Source organism: Rhinatrema bivittatum, chromosome 11 (assembly GCF_901001135.1).
Source record: "Rhinatrema bivittatum chromosome 11, aRhiBiv1.1, whole genome shotgun sequence".
Lineage (NCBI taxonomy): Eukaryota > Metazoa > Chordata > Amphibia > Gymnophiona > Rhinatrematidae > Rhinatrema > Rhinatrema bivittatum.
In genome coordinates this window covers 26,341,365-26,360,824 of record NC_042625.1, presented here as the reverse complement: position 1 = coordinate 26,360,824, position 19,460 = coordinate 26,341,365, and the positions used below count along the sequence as shown (strand labels likewise).

At 43.9% G+C, this 19,460-nt stretch overlaps 1 protein-coding gene across 6 annotated transcripts in view; it reads left to right on the top strand.

Moving 5' to 3' along the window:
- Positions 1-19,460, top strand: part of HECTD4 (HECT domain E3 ubiquitin protein ligase 4) — a 541,903-nt gene that overhangs the window by 122,161 nt on the left and 400,282 nt on the right. For all 6 annotated transcript variants that reach the window (XM_029571656.1, XM_029571654.1, XM_029571657.1 and 3 more), the window contains one exon: positions 6,008-6,240. In XM_029571656.1, coding sequence (XP_029427516.1) covers positions 6,008-6,240 — 233 coding nt within the window. The remainder of the gene's footprint in view (positions 1-6,007; positions 6,241-19,460) is intronic.

The following is a 19,460-nucleotide window of genomic DNA, read 5'->3' as shown; positions in this document are numbered from 1 at the left end:
AATAAGTCGACCAAATGCATTCAAATTTTGCTTTCCTAGTGTGTAGGCAGATGGACTCAGGACTGATGGGTTTATGCTCCCCTACCAGCAGATAGAGATGGAGCAAGCTGATGTCACAGAATATAAAGCCCTGTAGTGACCCCAGACTGCCAGTATTCTCAGTCTCCAACAGATGATGGACATGCATCTCCCTAGGGGGATTGCTTCAAGCTTTTTGGAAGGAGAAATTTGAAATTCCCTGTATGTACCCGGATCAGTCCAGACTCCTGGGTTTTGCCTCCCCTCCAGCATATGGAGACAGAGAAGTTTTTTCAAACAACCCTGCCATATATTCTAGGGTGCCACCCACAGTCCCTCAGTCTTACTCTGTCTCCAGCAGATGGCAGGGCTGCAAAACTCACAGTCTCTTCTGATCTTTAATTTTGGTGTGATTCCTTGTTAAGGGAGTTTAGAGTTAGTTAGGGGCTTCTGTGCCTTTATTGTTTTTTGTTTTTTGTTTTTTTTTACAAAAAAAAAAAAAAGGGGAGAGAATCACAGGTTTGTGGAACGCCTGTCATTCTCCCAGGGAGTTGGCAGGTCCTGAGAGGACCATCCTCCCTGGTCAAGACAGCTACTGAACAGGGTCGAGGACCCTGGTCAATGGAATTAGCAGCTCTGAAGTGATAACCGGGGAGCCTGGCTTTCTCACTTCAGCTACAGCGGCAGGAGCAGGGGCTGTCCAGAACCAAGGACAGCGTGCACGTTTGGCTGTGTAAAAAAAAATAAAATAGTTTGAACTGTTTTTCCTTAACTTGTGCCTCCTCTCCGATACTTTCCCTCCCCCCTCCTTCCGCACCGGCGTTTTCGCTTTACTTTTTTTATTCCCGTTTGTGCTCCGTGGTTTCCCTGGGCCTGATTATACCTCGGGGTTCTTCTTGCCGCGCATGCGGCTTCTCCCACGGTCGTCTGTCTCGAGGGGGCCTCTACGCGTCTTGTGCTCAGGGCGGCGAGGGACCCTCCGTTAAGCCGCGCGGGGGGGAAGGGAGGGGGTGTTGTTTTTGGCCTCAGCAGCCGTCCACGAGGTCCGGGTCGAGTCGGTTGCACCGTCCCCGATTAGCGCAGGAACAGCGGCCATCTTAGGCTCCCTGCAGGCAGTCGCTTGAAACGCGGTGGGGGAGGAGAGTTTACCCCCTTCGCTCTCTCCTCAGCGTTTTCCTTCGGGGGGGGGGGGGGGCGGCACCAGCTTCTCCAGTTGAGGACAGCCCTGAGGTGGCTACAGGGTCCTCATCTGATTCCTCCTTCTCTTCTGAATTTGTGTTACTCATGCATAAGGCCTTTAAGGCCAGAAAGACTGGAAGAAGGCAGACTACGCAGAGGCTTTTATCCCCATCCTAACACAAAAGACCCCGCCAGCGCTCAGGTTCCAAGGGGGACGCTGAGACACCTCGGTGTAAACTATCTTTGCGTACGGGGCAGGCTGAGACGGACACAGACTCTTCATCGCCTGGGACTCCAGATCCCCCAACCTCAGCTCCCGGGGGGGACGGGACAGGGGCAGAGGGGGGACCCTGACCCCCAGCCCAATTTAAAACAGGGGGTCCCAGGAATGGAAGGAAATGATCCGAAGGTGGTTCATCTCTTCAAGAAAGAGGAGTTGCATCCCCTTATCCCAGTCATCCTGGGGGAATTAGGCCTGGAGGCTCCGCTGCCGGAATCGCGGCTGGGGGCGATGGATCCGGTGTTGCTGGGTCTCGATTCAGGCAGTATCGTTTCTGTTCCTCTTCTCGACTACGGACCTTCTGTTTCGTGAGTGGGACACTCCAGATTTGGGGTTAAAAGTCAGCAAAGCGATGGATAAGCTATATGCTCTGCCGGAGGAGGAATTGGAGTTGCTGCAAATTCCGAAGGTGGATGCAGCAGTGTCGGCAGTCACCAAGAGATCCACGATCCCGGTCACGGGGGCGACGGCCCTCAAGGACTTGCAGGACCGAAAGTTAGAGTTACAGCTCAAGAAGGTGTTCGAGGTGTCCGCCTTAGGGGTCCGGGCGGTGATGTGCAGTAATTTTGCACTGCGTGTGGGTCTTCGCTGGGCCCAGCAACTTCAAGCCAATTCTGACCTCTCGGCAGAAGAGGCCAGCCAGGCGAACCGGTTAGAGGCGATCATTGCGTATAGCGCGGATGCTCTTTATGACTTGCTTTGCACGTCTGCCAGATCCATGGTGTCTGTGGTTTCCACGCGCAGACTTCTCTGGCTGTGAAATTGGGCGAGTAGAGAATATGCAAGCGGATATTTTAAGTTGGTATGTCTTGGATCCAGGGAGTGGGAATTGGTGGATGTGGCATTCAACTTCATCCGATCTAGGTAGGGAGATCCTCACCTGAACTTTTATGGCAACACCGCGAAATGCCAAATGTCCGCAGTGTTTCAGAAAATGAAATGAGTCAGGTTTTGCAGGACTCAATGCCTTGGACCAGGAGTGCCTGCAAGGGGGTCTATTTTGTGCTTCCCCCTTAGCTGTTGGTAGGCTGGGTGATTCAAAGAATTCAGAGGCACCAAGGATTGGTGATTCTTGTTGCCCTAAAATGGTCCAGGAAACCTTGGTTTGTAGATCTGGTTTGCCTCAGGGTGCAAGGTCCTTTGAAGTTCAATCACAGGTGGGAGTTATTGCATCAGAGACCAGTGATTTGTGTAAAAAAAACCAAACCCAAAAAACCTCTTAAGAAACCAAAGTAAGCAGAAAAACGAGAAACATAACATGTAAAAGCCTCATATTAGCATTAGTGAAAATATCTTGTAACTAGGAACAGGGACTGTCAGCTTGCACACCATATATAAACGTATCAATCCCTTGAAAACACCATTTGTAATTAATAAGAACATAAGAAGAAAATGCCATACTGGGTCAGACCAAGGGACAATCAAGCCCAGCATCCTGTTTCCAACAGTGGCCAATCTAGGCCATAAGAACCTGGCAAGTACCCAAAAACTAAGTCTATTCCATGTTACCATTGCTAATGGCAGTGGCTATTCTCTAAGTGAACTTAATAGCAGGTAATGGACTTCTCCTCCAAGAACTTATCCAATCCTTTTTTAAACACAGCTATACTAACTGAACTAACCACATCCTCTGGCAACAAATTCCAGAGTTTAATTGTGCGTTGAGTAAAAAAGAACTTTCTCCAATTAGTTTTAAATGTGCCCCATGCTAATTTCATGGAGTTGCCCCCCAGTCTTTCTACTATCCGAAAGAGTAAATAACCGATTCACATCTACCCGTTCTAGACCTCTCATGATTTTAAACACCTCTATCATACCCCCCCTCAGCCGTCTCTTCTCCAAGCTGAAAAGTCCTAACCTCTTTAGTTTTTCCTCATAGGGGAGTTGTTCCATTCCCCTTATCATTTTGATAGCCCTTCTCTGTAACTTCTCCATCACAATTATATCTTTTTTGAGATGCGGCGACCAGAATTGTATACAGTATTCAAGGTGCGGTCTCACCATGGAGCGATACAGAGGCATTATGACATTTTCCGTTTTATTCACCATTCCCTTTCTAATAATTCCCAACATTCTGTTTGCTTTTTTGACTGCCGCAGCACACTGAACTGATGATTTCAATGTGTTATCCACTATGACGCCTAGATCTCTTTCTTGGGTTGTAGCACCTAATATGGAACCTAACATTGTGTAATTATAGCATGGGTTATTTTTCCCTATATGCATCACCTTGCACTTATCCACATTAAATTTCATCTGCCATTTGGATGCCCAATTTTCCAGTCTCACAAGGTCTTCCTGCAATTTATCACAATCTGCTTGTGATTTAACTACTCTGAACAGCAGATGCAACTCTAGATGCAACTCTAGATTAAAAAAAAAACCCCAAGCAGGCAATGTCTGTAATGAGCAGCATAAAAACAGCTATTGCAAACTCAAACTGTCAGCTTTGCATAAAGAGAATAGAAACAGTTTGTCCAGCTGAAACAAAAAGAACATGTGCACATTTGTTCAGCAGTAAGTACAGCAACAATGCTAGAAGCTGCAGCAAATCCAAGCCATCCAAAAAGCAAAAAGTCAAGTTATTGTGAGCAAAATAGAAACATTGTGCCTTCAATTATAAAGAATTTTTCCACTGCAAAATCCAGACAACAGTAAGATAAAGAAGGAAAACAAAACAAATTATTTTGCCTCTGAGAGAAAAACAAAACAAAACCATGGACCCATAGAAAGCCAAAGGCTTGTTAAATGGAACTTTAAAAAGTAAAAATCCAAAGGTCCAGAAATATGACCTAAAGTTATCAAAGGCATCACTCCATCCTAAGCAAATAGAGCCAACCAGAAAAGTGTATGCAAGGCACCAGTGAGACTTTAAAGTCCCAAAGTTTTCATTTGCCAAAGAAAAGTTAAGATTCAGGCAATTGCAGTCTGTAGAAACATGTGGCTGCAGCTACCGAATCAGAAATGAATGGCTTCCCTTGGTGTATAACATGAAGCTTAGCCGGTACTGTAAACTGATAGGCAACTTCTTTTTTAGCATATGCGTATAAACCAGAGCAAGTAGCTTATGCTTTGAAGAGATTTTGTCTGAGATGATATATATTATTGCATTATTATTTTATATTGATTTATTGTGCATTGCTTAGGGAGATTATATCAGTTGAGCAATTAATAAATGATTTTAAATAAAATAAATAAATATCCTGAAATATAAGTGTTTTGTGGCAGCCTTATAGCAGCTCTGATTTTCTGTAAGCCTGGAGGACTTCTATTTTGTGCACGAAATTAAGCAACTGTGCTATCACCACATATGGCCTTGTGGAGGTAGTGGCGCATGGACTGATTCTATGGGCTATTTCAATTCTTAAAGGCCCAGCATGATTCATTATTTCTAGTGTAGAGAACAGTCACTTCTCTGAAGTGTCCTGCAGAAGTGCATGCTGGAGAGACTCTGAGAATCCTACAAGTCGCAGATTATGTCGTGAGCGGATCTTCAGGTCATTGATCTTCGCAAGGGTATCTTCCTTGAATTTCTGCCTCTTGGCCTGTTTCCCTTCTAGGCCCCACACTTGGTCATCTGGGGTGAAAACACAAACCTCCATATCCTGCAGCCGCTTAGTAACATCGGCAAGCTGCGCAGTAAGAATGTCAAGGTTTGGAGAATTGTGTCAAGTTTTTCTAAAACAGTCACAACTTGCAATTCGGTACTCGCTTGAGCTTGGTCTTCTTCATCAGGGTCAGCCATCTTGTTATTTGCTGCCTGGAGTTTCCTTTTCTTTGCATGCAGGTTGACACTAAGATCTGCTACAGAAAATACATTCTAGATGGGATAGAAAAAATGAGTGATATAAGAAACTTTGAGGGAGTGGGCAAGAGTTTGGTAACTAACTAAGACTGTGTAAAAAAAAAGAAGTGCAGTCACACATTTGGTATACAGAAATCCCAGGGAGCAATACAGGGTTAAGATTACCAAATAGTGTGACAAGGCAGTAGCAGGAGCCAGAGGAATGCAGTGGTGCATAGGGAGAAGTATAAGGAGCAGAATAAAGGTGGTGATGATGCCTTTGTACAAGTCATTTGTGAGAACTTGTGTGGAGTATTTTCAAATTCTAGATACTGCATTTCCAAAAGGTTATAGAACTAGCAGAGACTGTCCAGAGAAGGGATGCCAAAACATAACTCAGAAAATTAAATAACATAGAAAAGCCAAACAGTGGAAAAGTTCTAGAATAAGGTATGGTAGTAAGAGATTGAAAGGGAATAGACTCAGGAGAAACATTAGAAAATATTTCTTTACAGAAAATGTGGTAGTTACATGGAAAATCCCTTTAATAGAAGTGAAGGCAAAATATTATTGAAATTCAGAAGTGTGGAATAAACAAAGAGAATTAGAAGGGAAGTGAACATAAAGGAGATCTGGTGCAGCCTTGGTGTTGGGCCTTGCAGTGATTATATGCCATTCATATGTTTTATTTTTCTCTGTGTGTCTCAGTGATTTAACTCTGGAAATCTTCCTATTTTATTATGTAGGGGAGGCTGTAACCACAAATGAAGTTATAAACCAGTTACTGCACCATGTTGGGGCCATGTGCATCCACCAGCTCAATCTTCTTGCTACCAGTAGCAGTCAACCTATAACTAATTTTTTGGGAAAACAGCATTCTGTTGAAACACATCACCTCAGCAGTATTTGTGACATTATGGAGAAAGCCATGGTCAATGGAGATACATGTATTATCCGCTGCATCCTTGTTGTTTTTCAGGTATATATGTCTCTTAACTTCTTCTTTGAGATACATTGTCATAACACAATCCACTTTAACTCTAAATTCCATTACTACCAATTCTTAGTTTGGAAGAAGATTATTCTCTGACTAGTAGTTCACTTTATAAAATGAGTTTTGATTAATGCTATAATCTTCATGGTGTCAAGGATGATAGTATAATAAATGCATACCACAAACTAATTCCAATAAATCTGTGTATTGATATATGTTCCAGGAGCAAAATTAAAGTTTGAAAAACACACAATAGTAGCCAAAAAATAATCTTGCATACTGGCAGGTTAGAAGTTGGGGCCAGTATTTTTAAAACCAGAAGGAGCCCAGAAGCATTCTGATTGTTAATGTGCAAGTGAGTTTGAGTCTCCAATTTTTCATCTAGCATTCCTATAATTATAACCACAACACATAACATTTTTTAAGGTAGAACTAGAAAATTCAGATCTGTGGCAAGGAATGATGTTGTGATTAAAAATAAAAAAAGACAAATACAGTGAATAGAAGTATTAATGGATTGGCCATAAAGTACAGCAGATAAGGCTGGTAGTGAATTACTCATTATAACTGGATATTAGAACAGTACCCAAAACTATTCATTTACTCAATGTAAATATATTCAAAAAACATTTTTTTTTATTATCAATTCATATTTTAAAATCCAAAACTCTGAATGTCTACATAAGAATTTTGGATTTTAAAATATGAGTTGATTAAAAAAAACAACAAAAAAAACAACTTGGATATATTTATATTGAGTAAATGAATAGTTTTGGGTACTGTTCTAATACTGGGTTAGAATTGTTTTATGTGAAGAACAATTTGGCAGTATATGGTCTTGCGATAGTGAATTACTCATTGCCACCGATAAGCTGTTCAGTAACTTCTGTGAAAGACGTTGGTGGGTATTAGCCAGCTTCCTAGTGGAAATGTGTCCAAATCCCAAAATCCACAGCACAACTACAAATAATTTAAGACATTTTGGTTGACCATGGAAATGGAACAGCTAGAAGTCGTCCTTACAGAAAAGAGTAGAGATAGATGGGAGGAAAATTTGTATTGCTTTGCACTTGTTTGGCCCATGTTTTGAGATTGATTGAACTGGATCCTCAATTTATCCAAAGTCAAATAAGTAACAAAGCTTAACTTTTATAGTTCACAAAACAGAATTCCAGTAATTTCTGATCATGCATACCTGACAGATGTGTTTATTTTTATTGTAGCAAATGCATTGGAATGGTGCCTCATCTTGCCAATTTTGTCTCCATTTTTTTAAAAATGTTTTATTTATATAAAATATGCATACATACACACATACATAAATACACGCTGCTGAGAAATTTTAACCATTTCAATAAAACAAGTATAAAATAAACAATTCTGTGATTCTTGAGAGACAATGTGCAAAATAGGAACAATATGACTAATTCAGACTTAGGGGTATGTGAAAATAGTATGTGAAGCCTTGGTTTCCTTAGCACGATTAATTGGCTAATTAGAATCAGGTGCTTAAATAATTGGGTAACAAGTAAACCACCCTGCAGAGTAAATTTGCATGATTGAATTTTGGTATCCTGTCCTATATACAAATTTAAAAGCTTTTAAGTTTGGTCTTCAGCATAAACGTTAGTGGGAACTCATGCCATGATCAACAGAAATTTCAAAGGACCTATAAAAAAAAAAAAAAAGAGTAGTTGATGCTCATTAGTCTGGACAGGGCTAGAAGATCATTTTAAATATTTGGGGCTCCATCTATCCACTGTCAGACATGTACAAATGGAAAAAGTTAGACTACAGTGACTACCAAAGAGAGGTCATCTTACAAAGATTATCCCAAGAGCAAACTGGAAAATCAACCACAAATTCAAAGAACCCTAGAGTAAGATCCAAAGATCTGAGACTTCTCGCTGCAGTTGATGTAAGAATTCGTGTCAGCCATCAAGAAAAAGTAAATTGGAATGATATTCATGGGAAGAAACCACTGCTGTCTAAAAAGATTGCTGCCTACTTCAGGCTCACCAAAGAGCACCCAGATGACTCACAAGACTTCTGGAATAATGTTCTGTAGACAGATGAGCTAAAAATTGAACTACCTGTTCATCTAGCAAGACCAGTAGATGGAAGCAGAGATTAACAGGCTTGCTGATGTCACCTTATATAGGTTCCTGTGCTGCTGTCAGCCTGCCTGTATTTTTTCTCCTGCAGATAGTAGGAGAGCATGTTTTGTGCTCTGAGATGAGGCCTAGTTAGACTGTTTGAAAAAGATTGGATTGAAAGGGCAGTTCCTGTGGTGAAAGCCTTGTGCTCCCTTCCACAGTTGAGCATAGCCTTAGATCAGGGCACTTAAAGGGTTTGGTTTAAGCTTCACATTTCATTCTGTTTTGCACTGTTTCATCCCTTTTCCCTTTGCCTTCCCCTTCCCAACTCAAAAAAAAAAGAATAAAAGAAACCTAGGTTAATTTCTCATTCTCTCTCTGTCTTGTTAATTTTCATAAAGTTAAAAAAAAATAAAAATTCAGCATAGAACAGTGCTTCAGACAGCATTGCAGTGACTATTTAAAAAAAAAAAAAAAAAAGGCAAGTTTCTCTTTTTAACATCCTGGGAATTTTTGTTTTACGCAGTGAAGTGAGTATGTCTTTCCCAGTGGAGTGTGGCGGAAAGCCCGCACTCTGTACATATTGTGCAGATGGAGGAAAAAGGTCTGAGTTATGGCTCTGCAGAAAGAGTGAGGAATTCATGGAGCAGAAGGATATTTCCTCTCTCAAGGGGGACCACTGTGGTGGGGATAGTGCAGTTGGTGTGTTACAGCTGGTGCAGCAGCTATTTTGTATGCTTGGCAAGAGGTTCGAATGGGCTCTCCACCCTGGGATCCTGCAGTACAGAAGCATAAGGCCTGTTCCTCTGGGGTCACATTAGCAGCTGGTTTTAGTATTGGCAGTTTACTCTCCCTGATGGCCATCTCATTTGCAGCCTGTCTGCATTTCCTCGGACCTTTTAAGATAATGGCAAAAGGCATTGTCTTTAGGGCAGAGTACAGCCTTTATTCTATATCCTGGGATTTTACCTCCCCAGTGGTTTCAGGTGTTAAAACGATGATAAGGTAGCTCAAAAAAAAAAAAGTCCTTTAAGTCAGTGATTCTCCTTGGCTCTAAGTGAGTTAAAGGAGAGTGCCAGTAGGAGAGCTGGAGGACATGGAGTATTCCCTCTGAAGGGGAAGACAGCTATGCTGTGGTCAGATTGTTTTATGAGAGAGAGCTGTTCTCCTTATTTATTTATTTATTTTTATTTTTTCTATACCGATGTTCCTGTATACAATACATATCGCACCGGTTTACATGGAACTGAACTGTCGCCACAGGGGCGGAATACATTATAACATTATAACATGTTGACATAGAACTTTTTTTTTTTTGAAACCATGTTTTATTGGGTTTTCGTGAAATAAAAATACAATAACAGTGAGAACACGGAAGGTAAACAATGTACAATTCCGATGGTACAAGATCCAGGATAACGGATGACAACACAACAAGATACAGACATAGGATGAGATCATCAATACTGTCCCGTTATAGTAAACAGCTATGGTAGGGTTACCATCATAAAACAGAATAAATCATATCAAACAAGTCCCTCCTTGTAGTCCTTGTAGCCTTTGCTGCTCTTTACTTAGTTATGTATTCACTTAGTTATACCCCTCCCCCCCTGACATAGAACTTAAGGGAGAACGTTCATGAACAAGGTAAACTGAGGCAGGGTGTAAAAAAACTATGTACATTCTGGGTTTGAGAAGGTGATCTGGGTACACCGTCATAAAGAGAATGTAAAGTGATGTAGGTAGAGACTGACTTAGTTTCCAATACCTTGTGGGTGCAAAACATTTCTGAGGGAACAATGGACGATGGTCCCGACACCTCAGAAGATCCCATTTTGGCTAGTATTTGGAAGCCAGTGAGTGTTTTCTGTTACTTGGGACAGGCAAGGTTGTTTGGAATTGGATTCTTATTTCCCAAGAGGTGGGAAGTGGATGCGCTGGCTTGTGCAGTTATGTTGAGAAGCATGATTTCTGTGGAGGGTGGTGCGGCACTCTATGATGCATCGTATTGAAAAGAATAGAGGCAGTTCTTTGAGGGGGTTAGTATGTCTCTTCAGGTGGCAACATGTAAATGTGTTATGATTAAAGCTGGTTTGTGCTTCTCTCATTATATGCAGGATACTTTGCAGGAAAGCAACATTTCAAACCTGGAGAATGCAGCGCAACTAGAATTGAGGGGCAGCCTTTGGGTGGATGTATCTTTGGTTCATAGCTGGGCTAGGAGCATGATCTGGAGAGAATCCAAAGTTCTCACAGGACAAGCAGGATGGTAGTCCTCACATATGGGTGACATCATCAGGATGGAGCCCAATCACGGAAAACTTCTGTCAAAGTTTCCAGAACTTTGACTGGTCCCTACTGGGCATACCTAGCATGACACTAACCCTGCAGCCAGCAGGGGTCCCCCTTCAGTCTTCTTTTTTCCGCGCAGCAGTAGCCTCGCGGTTTAGGAGCTCTGAACTGATTCCTGACAGGAATTTTCCTAACGGAATTAAAAATACTTCGCCCCACAGGGGTCCCCCCTCTAACTTTCCTCGACCGCGGTACTCCGGTAAGTTTTTTTTCACCGTTTTTCGTCTGTTACCGTCGAGTTTGGCCCTTGCGGCCTACTGGCCGTCGACTGTACCGCGGCTCGATTTTTCATGGCCATGGCGTTGGGGTTTCGTCGGTGTCTGGACTGTACTCGCACCATGTCTATCACAGACCCTCATGGAGTCTGTGTTTTGTGTTTAGGCCATGAGCATGATGTCCTGACCTGCACCAAGTGTGCCCTCATGACACCTAAGGGTCACAAAGCCAGAATGGAGAAGATGGGACTCCTTTTCCGTGCTCCCACCCCGACGCCGTCCATCGCATCGACGTCCTCTGAACCGGCACCGTCGAAGTCACACCATCGACAACCGTCCGGTGACCACCCGCCATTCACGTCTTCACGGCCATCGACTCCCGTATCTCCCCCTCAAGATCGAGGGGATCATAGGGAGAAGCATCGGCATCGTAGGTCTCGGACCGTCGAGGGAGCAAAATTATCGACCTCACCACCGTTGAAGAAGCCCCGTCCAGGAGCGGCACCGATCACTCCTGCGACCGGGACATCGAGGCCACCCTCACCCGATCGGGGTTTGGGCATCACGATTCCGCCCGTAAAGGTGGTCCCTCCGACTGTGCCTCAGCCTCCCTCTTCCGTCACGGAGCCGGAGCTGATTGCCCCAGGTCTCCGGGAAGAACTGGACCGGCTGGTCCAGGAGGCCATCGACAAAGTGATGCAACGACTCCAGGTCCCTCCGACACCGGCACAGAGAGTGGAACCGGTCACCGACCCGATTCCAGCAGCGCTGGTACCGCTGCTATCCCGGATGGAGGTGCTCATGACTGCCCTTCCACCGGTGATTCCCGGGTCTCCGATGGCTCCGGTGCGCTCCCCGATGACTGCTTCATTGGGAGGAGAAACACCATTCCGCATTCCTCCTTCGGGGGTAGTGCCTCAGCCATCGATGCCATGCCGTCCCTCGCCACCGATTCACTCATCAGGGGTGATACGCACATCGGCGCCATCGATGCCTTCGATGCCGGCACTGATGCCCCCTCAAGGTGTCCGCGGTGCCCTCGGCAATTCCTTCGATTTTCTCGGAGCCTCAGCCGGGCCCTTTGGGTATCCAACCACCCTCTCGTCCTACAGGTCAGCCTTCTGATCCTTATGACACTTGGGGTGATGATACCTCTACAGACACCGATGATTTACCTTCACCTCCTTCTCCTACTGAAAGTAGAAAGCGTTCTCCTCCAGAGGACCTCTCTTTCATTAATTTTGTGAAGGAAATGTCTGAGATGGTCCCTTTTCAGCTTCAGACGGAGCAAGATGATAGGCATCAGATGATGGAGCTTCTCCAATTCCTGGATGCCCCCAAAGTGATCACCTCTATTCCCATTCATCAAGTTCTTCTTGACCTCCTCAAAAAGAACTGGGAAAATCCTGGATCCATAGCCCCAGTACACAGGAAAGCTGACACTACTTATCTAGTACAGTCAGCCCCAGGCTTTCAAAAGTCTCAGCCTGACCACCACTAGGTTGTGGTAGAGTCAGCTCAGAAGAAAGCAAAAAGAATGAAGCCACACTCCTGTCAAGGAACACAAGTTCCTAGACAATATTGGTCGACGAGTGTTCCAAGGGGCCATGCTCATCTCTAGAGTTGCTTCCTATCAGCTGTACATGACCCAATACAATAGGGTCATCTTTTTTGTTTGTAATGTTGTTTATTCATTTTCAACCAAGTATACAACAGTGTCAGAACATAACCATATCAACAACAGAAGTAGGCTAACAGTATACATTATAACCTTCAAACCTTCTGATCCCAGAATTTTCTTTCCCCCCACCCATCCAAGCCTTAACCCACCCACCCTCCCCTACCCAGCACCTTAATCCGGCTATCCACAAGAAAGCAAGAAATAAAAATTAAAAGAGAAAGAGAAACAGGCAATCATTCAAACAAGCAGCTGCTGTTTGGGTCCACTTTATGCTGTACATCCTTAGGCAATAATTTCAAGTAAGGCTTCCAAATGGTATCAAGCATTGTTTGCTTCTTTTTAGAAGAAAATGGAATAGATTTCTTTTCCAGAAGATAAAGATCCAGCATGGTATCTGTCCATTCCCGCAACGTCGGTGCTGTGGGAGATATCCAATGACGAAGGATCACCCGTAGAGCCATCAAGCGACTTTTGTGTAGTAGATGAAGGAGGAGGCCCGGTATTTTCCTTCGTGCATCATTAATTCCCAATATGCAAAGGGGCACTTCCCACGACAGAGGAGATATCTGAGAAATATTAAGATACTGGAAGATAGATGTCCAGAATGTCTGTATAAGATCACAATTCCACAGACAATGTATGAGGGTAGCATTTGGCTGATTGCATTTAGGACAAGCATGTGAAGTAGAAATTCCTGCAAGAAAGGCTTTCCTGGGCCATATAATCAAATTGTGGAGAATTCTGAAGTGCAGTTCCTTCATGTAGACACTGCGTGCAACCAATTTGTTAAAGGTCCAGCTGTTTCTGATAGCTGACACCGGAATTCGTTGTGTGACAGTTAGTGACCAATGAGCCGCTATCGCCGCGTTTAGTCCATAAGAAGTGGTGTCATGCAGAAAATTGTAAGAGGTTGAGATAGATATTGTCTTCTTGGAACATAGATGAATAAACCTCTGAAAAGGACATTGGTGAGATTGCAGGATGACGAGGAAGTTACTTTCTTAATGTAGCTGCTGATTTGCAAGTATGTCAGGTAGTCCGCTGTTGTAAGTTGCAAATGTTGGCAACAGTGATGGAAGGTGTAGCCCGCATTAGTTTGCAGATTCACAAACTGATTCAAAGAAAGACAAGTAAGGTCGGCCTGGGAGTGTTGTAAGTGCAAACCACCTGTCCCAGCGGGAAATTCAGGATTTCCTATCAGTGGGAGACAGTAAGATACTCGCCAAGGTAATTTCAGATGGTGCCTTAAAAAATGCCAGCTGCTTCGCATGGTTTTAACTAAGATATTACCAGTCATGGAAGAATTTACTAAGTGCCCCGGTGCAAGCACCAAAAACGCCAAATGCATAGGTTGTAATAATGCTCTTTCTAGCGAGACGAGGATGGGACTGTTACCATATCCCAGCCAGTCCCGTAAAGTGGGCAGCAAACATGCCATATTATAAAAACGAAGATTAGCCACTCCCAGACCTCCTTCTCGCTTAGGTACCATCAATTTAGAATAGAGCATCCTGGCTTTCTTGGCCCCCCAGTAAAATTTACTGAATATTTTCTGTAACAGCTTCACATCTTTAGTAGTCAGGAACACAGGGAGCATTTGTAAAATATACAATAATTTGGGGAGTAATATCATTTGAACCAGAGCTATTCTACCCGAAATAGAAAGGGGAAAAGCATTCCAACTATCTACTTTGGAGCGAAAAGTGTGTATAAGAGGGGTGATATTGCAAGAGTACCAATGCTGGGGATTATGATGGATTTTGATTCCCAGATATTTTATAGTATCAGAAGCCCATAACAAGGGGAAATCTGGCCACTGGGATTTGAGAGTTCCATGAATATCCATGGCTTCTGATTTAGTGAGATTCAGTTTTAAACCAGAAAATGAACCAAAGATATGTATCAAATTTAATAGGACAGGTAAGGAAGATTTAGCATTAGACACCAGCATCAACATGTCATCTGCAAAGAGCATCATTTTTTGCTCTATTTTCCCTGTGTTCACACCAGGAACAGCTGCAGAACCTTTGATGGTATGTATAAGAGGTTCCAAGGAAAGAATATAGAGGAGAGGGGATAGGGGACATCCTTGCCGGGTTCCTCTGCCCAAAGAAAATATAGCTGATGTGGAATTGATAAGACAAATGAATGCCTTTGGGTCCTTATATAGTATCTGAATGGCAGTAAGAAACGGGCCAGTGAATCCAAAATGTTGCAGTGCTGTGAATAAGTAAGGCCATGCCACCCTGTCGAACGCTTTTTCAGCGTCAAAGCTGACCAACAGGGGGTCTGGAGTACCCTGTATTCGACAGCTTTCCAGGGCCACCAACAGTCTCCTGATGTTAGATACCGGCCGTCGGCCATGCACAAAGCCTGTCTGCTCCAAAGAGATTAAGTCGGGTAAAATAAATTTCAACCTATTGGCTAGTATTTTTGAGAAAATTTCTACATCTTGGTTTAGAAGAGATTTCGGCCTATATGAACCAGGATCAGTAGGATCAGTAGGATCCCGTCCTGGCTTAGGTAATATTGTTATAGCTGCCACTTTCATAGTGTCCGGTAACACATTATGTTATATCATATGGTTAAATAATTCAGTAAGAGATGGCACAATATGCAATGCTATTGACTTGTAAAACAGCGAATTCATACCATCTGGGCCCGGGGATTTATGTAATTTAAGATTTGCTATGACTTTTGTAACTTCAGTGGGAGTAATAGGGCGGTTCAAAGACTCCCGTTGCTGAGCTGTGATTTGAGGTAACCATAAATTTTCCATAAATGCGTTCTGGTTGTCAGTGTTTGGCTTATCCGCAGCATAAAGAGCGGTATAAAAATCATGAAAAATTTGCCCTATTTCTGGAGTAGAAACTGCCAGGGTGCCATCAGGCCGTTTAATTGAGGTAATATATTTAGAAGTCTGCTTGGCTTTGGTTAGGCGGGCCAATAGTCGACCTGGTTTATTACCATGTAAAAACAATCTATGCTTAAAAGCAAACATACTACCGGTCGCTTTTTGGTGAAGTATATCGTTAAGGATTTTCTGAGTTTGCTGGAATCGATCACGCCACAAGTCTGAGTTGTGCGTGTTCCATTGCTTTTTGTAATAGGCTAATTTAGATTCCAAATTCAGTATTTGTTTATTTTGTGTGCGCTTATATTGTATTACATATTTTAGGATGTCGCCGCGTAGGACAGCCTTGGCAGTCTCCCAGAAGAGCGGTGGCTGATCCTTGTGAGCATTATTAAATTCCTCATACTGCAGCCATCGCTCCTCCAAAAATTTTGCAAAATTTCTGTCTGTGGCCAGCCACTCAGGCATCCGCCATTGAAAAAGAGAAGGTATTGTGGACTTTGAGCCCAGCACACAACTGACCGGACAATGATCAGAAATCACCAACTGACCAATATCTGCTCGGTCAATTAGAGAAAAGAGTGGCTCAGAGATTAATATATAATCTATTCTCGTCTTAGTGGGATGGGCTCTAGCATAGTGGGTATAGTCCCTTTCCATAGGATGAAGGGCTCTCCAACTGTCTATCAAAGATAAAGTGGAACACAAAAAATGAAGTCCTTTTCCAGGGCCCATATCAGAAATTGGACTGGATGAGCTTCTGTCCAAGTCGTGGTCCATGAGACAGTTAAAATCTCCCGCCACAATCAAAGAATATGGGCTAAACTCATAGGGTCATCTTTAATCAAATACAGGACTTCTCTGAAACTCTGCCTGACCAATTCCAAGAACATCTTCAAACCCTTGTCAATAAGGGCTTTGAAGCAGGAAAGCATGAAATAAGAACAGCTTACGATATCTTCAACACCTCCACTAGAGTGTCTGCAACTGCCATTTCGGCACGGCGTTGGGCCTGGCTCAAGTCTTCAGACCTTCACCCAGAAGTACAAGACAGGCTCTCCGACCTGCCCTGTATTGGTGACAATCTATTCGGTGAACAGATTCAGCAAATAGTGGCTGAGTTAAAGGATCATCATGAGACCCTCAAACAGCTCTCATCTATACCTTTTGACTTCCCGTCTAGACAGCCCTCCAAGAAGGACCCTAAGAAGTCATTCTTCCGGCCAAGGAAGTACTATCCTCCACCGACAAGGACCCAAGTGACGAGGACTTATCATAAATCCCAGCCTCGCCAGCAAAAGTCACAAGCAGCTCCCCAGCCGGGGCCTGCTTCAGGCGTTTGACTTTTACTTGGAGAGCAGCAGCCTAATTCCTTTGCCAAGCATACTGGTGGGAGGTCGACTATGCCACTTTCATGGAATGTGGCAAACAATCACAACCGACCAATGGGTGCTGGCAATCATTGCTCAGGGTTACCATCTGAATTTTCTTGCTGTCCCATCGGACTCCCCACTGCTACAAGTGTGGGGAGTATCCAACCACTCTGTCCTTCTGGAGCAGGAGGTTTCCCTTCTTCTCCAGTTAAGAGCAATAGAACCCGTTCCTCTTTCGCAGCAAGGCCTAGGGTTCTATTCCCGGTACTTTTTGATTCCCAAAAAAAAAAATCCGGGGGCCTTCGTCCAATTCTGGACCTACGTGCCCTCAACAAGTACCTCCAGCGGGAAAAGTTCAAAATGGTAACCTTGGGCTCACTTCTACCTCTTCTACAAAGAGGAGACTGGCTCTGCTCCCTAGACCTCCAGGACGCATAAACCCACATTGCGATAGCTCCAGCTCATCGCAAGTACCTCCGGTTTTTTAGTAGGCCCAAAGCACTATCAATACCGGGTGCTTCCATTCGGCCTAGCATCGGCTCCACGAGTCTTTACCAAATGTCTCGTAGTTGTCGCAGCCTTCCTCAGGAAAGAAGGTGTTCACGTCTACCCCTATCTAGACGACTAGTTAATCAGGGCCCCAACCCAGCAAGCAGCTCGATTGTCCCTGGATTTGACCCTACACACTCTAATCTCTCTAGGATTTCTCGTCAATTACGAGAAATCCTATTTAGTCCCATCTCAAATCTTGTCTTTCATTGGGGCAGACTTGGACACCTTACAGGCAAAAGCCTTCCTACCTTAACAACGAGTACAAACCCTCATGTCTCTCGCTCACCAGTTGCAGTCTCAGTACACAGCAACTGCTCGGCAATTCCTTGTCCTTCTCAGACACATGGCGTCCTCAGTCCATCTCACTCCAATGGCCCGCCTGGCCATGAGAGTCATGTATTGGACTCTACGGTCACAATGGACTCAAGCGATTCAGCCTCTCTCAACCATTGTCCACATCACCGACGCACTCCGTCTGTCTCTCGCCTGGTGGAAAGATCAGAACAATCTCCTCCAGGGACTGCCTTTTCATCTACTAGATCCTCAACTCATTCTCACCACCGATGCTTCCAACCTCGGCTGGGGAGCTCATGTAAACGATCTACAGACACAAGGATCTTGGTCTCAAGAGGAATCCAAACACTAGATAAATTTCCTGGAGCTTCGAGCAATGCGATATGCTCTCAGAGCTTTTCAGGATTACCTATCAAATCACGTCATCCTGATTCAGACGGACAACCAGGTGGCCATGTGGTACATAAACAAGCAGGGAGGCACAGGCTCCCTCCTTCTGTGTCAGGAGGCCGCTCAGATTTGGGCGGAAGCACTCTCCCACTCGATGTACCTCAGGGCAACCTACTTGCCGGGAGTGGACAATGTCTTGGCGGACAAACTGAGTCGTGTCTTCCAACCGCACGAGTGGTCGCTCAATCCCTCAGTAGCAACCTCTTTCTTCCAGCAATGGGGATATCCCCTAATAGACCTCTTTGCGTCCCCTCAGAACCACAAAGTAGACAATTACTGCTCCCTCACTCGGAGCGAGTGCTCTCAGCCCAGAGATGCATTCTCCCTCTCGTGGGCAGCCGGGCTGCTTTATGCATTCCCTCCACTTCCTCTTCTCTCGAAGACTCTCGTGAAGCTCCGACAGGACAAGGGAACCATGATCCTGATAGCACCCCACTGGCCATGCCAAGTGTGGTTTCCAATACTCCAGGATCTCTCCATCCGCAGACACATTCCCTTGGGAAAGGACCTGCTTCTGATCACTCAGAAGGACGGATGTCTACGCCATCCCAATCTTCAGGCCTTGTCCCTGACGGCATGGATGTTGAAAAGTTAATCCTTCAGCCACTTAACCTTTCAGATTCGGTTTCTCGTGTCCTCATTGCTTCACGGAAGCCTTCCACAAGAAAGTCTTATTCCTATAAATGAAAAGTTATACATCATGGTGTTCTTCACAGTCCCTTGATCCCTTTTCCTGTCCAATCCTGAGATTTTTGGACTATCTCTGGTATTTATCGGAATCCGGTCTAAAGACTTCCTCAATCAGAATGCATGTCAGTGCGGTAGCCGCCTTCCATAAAGGTGTCGGGGATGTTCCTATATCGGTACAACCCCTCGTAACACATTTTCTTAAAGGCTTGCTTCATATCAAGACAATCATGAGCTAAACCTCAATCGCTGATATAAAGTGCTTTTATAGTGCTGATTCAATTTTAAGATCTATTATAATATACTTATCTACACCTACATTCTGTGGAATACTGTATACTGATTGGTTTATATTATACTGTAATAAAAATAATGTTAATGGAGTTGGAGGAAAGTTTCATATCTCATGTAGGTGTCCCTGCACCACTACTTTGTGGTATTATAATCATCAACTGTCCTCCTCCTCCAAAAAGTGTCTTATTTTATGTGAGTTTTTTAATGTGAATACGTTTCATCTCAATAACCTAAGACTCTTCCGAGGTGTAAAAGTCAGTAAATTTATGTGCTGAATAGCATGTAATAAAACTCTAAAGTCTCTACTATGAAATGCAAAAAGGAGTAAAAATCAGACTTCCCCAATTAATGTTGGTG